This window comes from Lutra lutra, chromosome 1, assembly GCF_902655055.1.
Source record: "Lutra lutra chromosome 1, mLutLut1.2, whole genome shotgun sequence".
Classification (NCBI taxonomy): Eukaryota; Metazoa; Chordata; class Mammalia; order Carnivora; family Mustelidae; genus Lutra; species Lutra lutra.
The window spans coordinates 123,559,582-123,566,278 of NC_062278.1; the positions used below are offsets into that span (position 1 = coordinate 123,559,582).

The 6,697-nt window shown below is 38.4% G+C and overlaps 1 protein-coding gene across 1 annotated transcript in view; it reads left to right on the plus strand.

Moving 5' to 3' along the window:
• KPNA1 (karyopherin subunit alpha 1) overlaps window positions 1–6,697 on the plus strand; it is a 66,840-nt gene that overhangs the window by 39,963 nt on the left and 20,180 nt on the right. Inside the window, exons 4-5 of the mRNA XM_047735291.1 lie at window positions 369–468; window positions 2,419–2,513. Of these exons, the coding sequence (XP_047591247.1) occupies window positions 369–468; window positions 2,419–2,513 (195 nt within the window). The remainder of the gene's footprint in view (window positions 1–368; window positions 469–2,418; window positions 2,514–6,697) is intronic.

Consider the following 6,697-nt stretch of genomic DNA (forward strand, 5'->3'; position numbering starts at 1 on the left):
GCGAGCACAGGCAGACAGAGAGGCAGGCAGAGGCAGAGGGAGAAGCAGGTTCCCTGCCCAGCAAGGAGCCCGATGTGGGACTCGATCCCAGGACGCTGGGATCATGACCTGAGCCGAAGGCAGCCGCTTAACCAACTGAGCCACCCAGGCGTCCCTGTCATGAGCTTCTTAATGATAGACAAAGTACTTGGCTTCATCACATTATTAATCATCTCAGACATTTTCTTCGTGTAAAGATTATCTTACCTTTGTGTAACTCCTCTAGATAAATATGATTAACTTAATAATGTGGCCACAACTATACTGTCTTTGTTTTCCTTTGAATTAAAGTTAAAATTTTATAAATTTGCTTTTGTTTGTGTTCCCAGGGTGGTGTTATTACTTCTGACATGATTGAAATGATATTTTCCAATAGTCCAGAGCAACAGCTTTCAGCAACACAGAAATTCAGAAAATTGCTTTCAAAAGGTGAGTTCTAAGTATCTTAAAGTACAGTTGGCCCCTGAGTGACAGGGCTGAAGGTCTTTTTCATTAAATTCAGTATAGTACTATAAGTGTATTTTCTCTTCTTTATGATTTTCTTAATAATTTTCTTTTCTCTAGCTTACTTTATTGTAAGAATACAGTATATAATACTAGACATACAAAATATGTACTAATTGCCTGTTTATGTTATTGGTGAGGGTTCCTGTCAACAGTAGGCTATTAGTAGCTAGGATTTGGAGAAGTCAAAAATTATACAAGAATTTTTGACTGTGCAGGGATTGGCACCCCAACCTTTGTATTGTTCAGAGGTCAACTGTGTCTCTTTTCATTTAGTTAAAAAAATACTACTTTCCCATAATCTATTTTTCATATCACAAATAAATTGCTTTGGAATGTGTCTATCAACAAAATAAAAGGACACATAAAGACATATGTAATTATGAGCCATGGCTAACTTCTGAATTTCTTTATGCAATCTTACCAGGACCAGAAAGCAGCATTCTTTTCATTTCTGGGCTATTTTAGAAAAGACCTTTAAAGTGATAAGAACAGGAGTCAGTATTTCATATTAATTCAGATAAAGAAACTTTTTTTTTAAGAAAAACTTTTTTTGTTGTTTTTTTTAAAGATTTTATTTTTATTTTTTAATTTTATTTATTTGTCAGACAGAGATCACAAGCAGGCAGAAAGGCAGGCAGAGAGAGAGGAGGAAGCAAGGCTCCCCGCCAAGCAGAGAGCCTGATGTGGGACCTGATCCCAGGACTCTGGGATCATGACCCGAGCCGAAGGCAGAGGCTTTAACCCACTGAGCCACCGAGGCACCCCAGATTTTATTATTTTTAAGTAATCTCTGTACCCAGCATGGGGCTTGAACTCATAATCCTGAGATCAAGGGTCACACGCTCTACCAACTGAGCCAGCCAGGTGCCCCAAGGAAAACTTATAAAATATCAGTTGAAAGATCAGTAATTGTTGGTTTTAATGTTGTCATTTTATCATGAAATTTAAGAATGGATTTATTGGTGGTCAGGGTAATTACCTTTTTTTTTCTTTTTGGTATAATTAGGGGTAGACTAGAATATGATAACTTTGCCATTCTGGACAAGTAAAAAGAACTGTGGAACTCTGAACCACATTAAAATGTCAATAGTAAATATTGACATTAAATTAACAACGCACACACAGGTATTGTTTTTTGGACTCATAAGTGGTAATATATCCCTTGAGGGACCTGGAATAAGAAACTCTATAACATATAGACATAATAAAATTGTGTGTGACATAACAATTATATTTTTTGTGAGACAAGTTAATCATTTGAAGGCCATTATCATGTACAGCTTCCCCATTCCCCTTGTCTCTTTTCAGCATGCTGAGTCTACTGCCTTTCTCACACCATGGGGCTTTTTAGGACCTTCCATTGCTCTCTACTGCTTTTCTGCCTGGGTTGTTTGCCAGCCATTCCTCTTAAAAATATGATAACTAAAATACAGTACTTCAGATGTTTTCTTACTACTGTAAGGTGTGGGGAGAGGTTGCCTTCCTGGTCCTGAGACTACACATTCCAGGAGTGCACTCTAAGATAGCATTGCTTATTTTGTTAGTCATGGCACAGTAATGGTTCACTATATTTGCACCCAATTAGCTCCCTAGAACTTCTCTTCATGTACTGTTTTTAGGTTTTGTCTGTAAAGTCTTGTAAATTTTTTAAAATTGCTTTTTAAAAAATTCAGTTGCTCAATCCTGCTCTGTCCCTGCCAACTTCAGGTTATTGTTCTTCCTATAAGTTATTTCTGTAATCCGGCATTTTAACTACTTCATCTTTATTACCATCATTAAATTTATTTGTTGTGTTTTCTGAATGGTTGATAAAAACGTTGAACCAGATTTTTTTTCTTCTTTCTTCTTTCCTTTCATCTTATGGGGAGACAGAACCTAATCCTCCTATTGATGAAGTCATCAGCACACCAGGAGTAGTGGCCAGGTTTGTGGAGTTCCTCAAACGAAAAGAGAACTGTACACTGCAGGTGCGAACTATTTTCAATTCTTGCCTCCTATTTTAATTCCCTTTGCAAGCTTGTATATAAATTTATATACAGATTTGTTACTTATATTAATTTATACAAGGAGTTCATTCTTGACATGGGGGGGCTCATTTTTGATATGGTGTTCCTGACAACCACATTGCAAGCAGCTTTGGTAGCTTTGTTAACATCTAGGCCCTGGTTTTACTCTTCAGAATTCTTGTCATTTTTAGTCACGAGAAAGATTATTTTATGGTGATTGTGGATAATACTTATTTAATAGGTAATTGTGTGTGGTAGAGGAGTCCTTACAGGTAGAACCTAAGTGTGGGTTATGTAAAATTTGGTATTGAAGAATTTTTAGATTGTATTTGTTGGCTTTGCAAGGCTTTGTAACATGGGCTAGGTTAGAGACTCACTAATCCCCAAACCTGGTCCTAATTCAGTCCTTCCCCTTCCCCGCAAGAGCTGACAAGCAGATAGCTTTGTCGTGAATATTGGTGATCGGTGCTAGGTAAATTTAGTCTGTCAGTACTGTATTATATAGGGTTTCTAGGAGGAAATTCTGCAACTTCTGGATTGTATAATTTTCATAGTAAAAAGAACCAGCTGTCAACTTGACTCATCCTAGTGGTTACCTAGAAATTTTAAAATACGGTTTGGTTTTGTTTTTCTCCTGAATAAAGTTGGATTTTTAGTAAACTGGTAATTTTTCAGGAGCTATGCTTCCTTGGAGTAACCCGTTGTATCAGTTTCAGCGTTATTCTTTAACCAGTACCAGTGATATCTAAATTCTCACTTACTGTAGGATCTAATCTGAAGGGCTCAGGCCCTTTGGAGAGAGACTGTAACTATAAAAATGGGTTAGGTGCAGGATAGATCACAAATGAGGTTAGCTTTCCAAGTAAATTTGCCAATAACAAGTTAATCCTAAAGATAACTTTTGACCTTCTTGTTCTTTTTTGCCTTACTCTCTAAGGCTGTAGGGAGTGGGGCATTTTTGTAAATGGTAATAACCCCTCTTCCCAGGTTCTTTACTGTCCAGAGGATTGCAGATGATTCATAAGACCTGATGCTTTGTCTTGATATTTTCTCTCCTTTCCTCCCATCCCACCTTTTTCCTCCTTTTACTCTCTTTGTTGCGGTGATGAGTTCTTTCCAGAAGAAAAACAAGAAATCCAGAAAAGGTAGAGTACTTCAAAGTCCCATCAGTTTTTCTTCTCCAGCTTGACATTTACTAATCCCCAAGTTCATTTGAATTAAGATTCTGTTTTGCTAGCTGCCTCTTGGATTGTGATTCTGGTCCCCATCTAAGGCCAGGATCGTCGGACACCTGAAAAATAATCAGGCTCACCTAGAGAGCAAGGAAAGAGACTTTTATCAGGAAAAAAAAAAAAAAAAAAGGAAATCCAGACAACCAACACTGCAGAGTACTGAGCCTGAGCCCTAAGCAACCTGCCAAGAGAACCAGAGGGACCAAATGAAGAGCCTTACTGCAGTTTATCATTTGAAAAGCTTTGTAGGAAGAGGGAGGTAGGGAAAATTACCATTTTGGTCATGTGAAAATACGTTTGTATCCTATCTCTGACAATGAGAGTACTTGAGTGATACTGAATTTACTCCTGGATCTAGCAGTTTCTAATAGGTGGTCACAGAGGTCCAGTTCCTTAATCTCTTAAAGAATGATGGTATAACCTCGCTGGCCTAAAATGAAAAAGGAGAAATGGGCTTTTCCCCATCTCTGCATTTTCCAGTGCACCCCAAAGAGTGCAGTATGTTTTCTCAGACAGTGCCCTCTCCTGGCTACACATGTAACTTTTACATCTTTTTGGTTCTGTAATCTTAGAACTTGGATCTTCTGAAGGTGAAAGCCTTTGGAAATCTCTAATTTGCTTCTATCTAAATTCTCAGATTCCACCCTTGTGTAAACTAATAATTAGGCTGAAAGATTGAGAAAAGATTCCTCTGGAAGTGAGCATCTTATGATTTTCAACTTAGTTCTCCAAAGACTGAGAAATACCCAGTCTGTTTATTATCTAAAGGTCATCATCTCCAGCTTTTCTTCTTGCGTACATTTCAAGTACAACATGGTATTCTTTCTCCAGTGTGATTAGTGGCTAACGTCAACCACTCCAGAAACAGAAGGAACACATATATTGAGGGAGAACCAGGCGGCTTTGTGCCACATAATTAGACATGCTCTGGGAAGCTTGGAGGGCACTCCTTCCTCTATCTTTTTGGAGAGCACTAGGATGTAAGCTGTTCCTGATACTCTCCTACCTGCTTACTAGAAATATGAATAGTGTGTTTTTGGAATGGGGCTTTTGCCAATTCTCTTTCAGAAAGAGTGTAATAATATATAGTCATAATAATAGCTTATGCTTATCTCATTGATAAATCCTGTGGACAAACTCAATCCCTTCATTCCATAGATAAAAAACTGTGAATCCTAGTGAAGGCTCACTTCACTTATGTTCTGGCTCTCTTTATGCCTGAATCAGTGAGGTACCTCACAATAGGGAGATGATGCCTGTTTTGCTCATTTGCCTTCAAATGAGATGAACAGGGGTGGAATCTAGGATTTTGGCAGCAAATAATGTCATCTAGCTAAGAGCATTCTCAAGTTCAGTGACATGTAGGCCTCAGACAAATTCAACCTTTAATATGACATTGGTCTGCCTTATGGTGTATTCCCTGGGCCTGCTTTGTTGTTGTTGTTGTTGTTGTTTTGGAGTCTAGGCCCTGCGTGTTTGTACTGTCCTTTGTAGTGCTGAGATGTTGCATTCTCACACCTTCTTATGGAAGCTTATTATGAAAATAGCTAGAAGTAAGTAAATTGCATCCTAGTTCCATTCATTAGGTACTCTTAAAATTGTAAATTTAGATTAAATTGGCGTAGTTTCCCCATTCTTGCCTTTCTTGTCCCATATAAAAGCTTAATGTGATAAACTGCAGTAAGCCTTCATCCTCCTGTGCCTTTTCCCATCCTCATTGATCCCTCTGCCTTTCTTGAAAGGTTGCTCAGATGACTCAGGCAATGTTCTCTGCAGAGTTTGATATCTGGGTTTATTTTTCTGATGTGAGCCTCTCTTTTCACTTGCTCTCCAGGTGAGCCTGGCATTTGCTAGGAGCCAGAGTGGACCCGGCAAAGTGGCCAGCAACAGAGTCCTGATCCAAATGGAGAAAGGGAACCAGGCGTACCTCAACCTGGAGTGGGAAACTTGATAGGAGGTCAGAAGTACTTCAGCTTTGGATTCTCATTTTCCTTATTTAAGGAACTGAGCACCAGAAGGTAGAGACTAAGAAAGGGAAGAGAGAAAATTCAAATCTTCAGTGTGACCTTCAGATTTCAACTGTAGCCTTCTTTAGCAAGTCTGGACAGTGAAAAATAATAGTGGAGTTACAATTTATAAGTAATCACAGCATGACAGGTTGTTTTCCTTGCATGGTACCATTCTTGGAACATTAAAAAACATAGTAGTTTGAAACAAAAAAGAGGAAGTAAGGATCATAGTAATTTTGGCTGCCATTTATTTACTTCAGGTGATGCCATTTCTTAGGCTTTATTCATCATGTTACCAATTTTTTGAGTCTCATGGTTACTTAAATTACTTTTTCTGGCCATTTCTCTCATAACCTTATGCAGTCGTTTTTGCTGTCAAATTCTGGACTTTCACATTTCCTAGCTCTCTTGCATGTTAAATTCAAATCTGGGACCCAAGACCGAAACATTAACAACACAATGACGGCAATAGTCTGAAAGAGAGGTTAGTTTGAAGTACATCCTGTTTTTAAAAAACATCCATATTAAACAACATTCGAAAGTTATTTCTTTTAGCACTTTATTAACAGGGGCCTGTATGATGGGGGGGGGATAGTTTTCTTCCTCCCTCTCTCCTCTCTCCTGTCTACATATGTACATTTTACATAAATACACAGATGGGCATAGAAAATTGCACAAGTACAGCTTGATGAGTTTTTACAGGGTAAACATCAAAGTAAACACTGTGTGTGTGTGTGTGTGTGTGTGTGTGTGTGTGTGTGCGTGTGAAAGAGAGAATGCCTTATTCATGCATGAATATGATTTTCAGTGGCTCTCTGGTTATAAGGTACTCATCTGTTTCTGTCCCTGATGCTTTCTGATTTCTGTTCTTACCAGGGGAGGCCTTGAATCTTGCTTTCGGAGA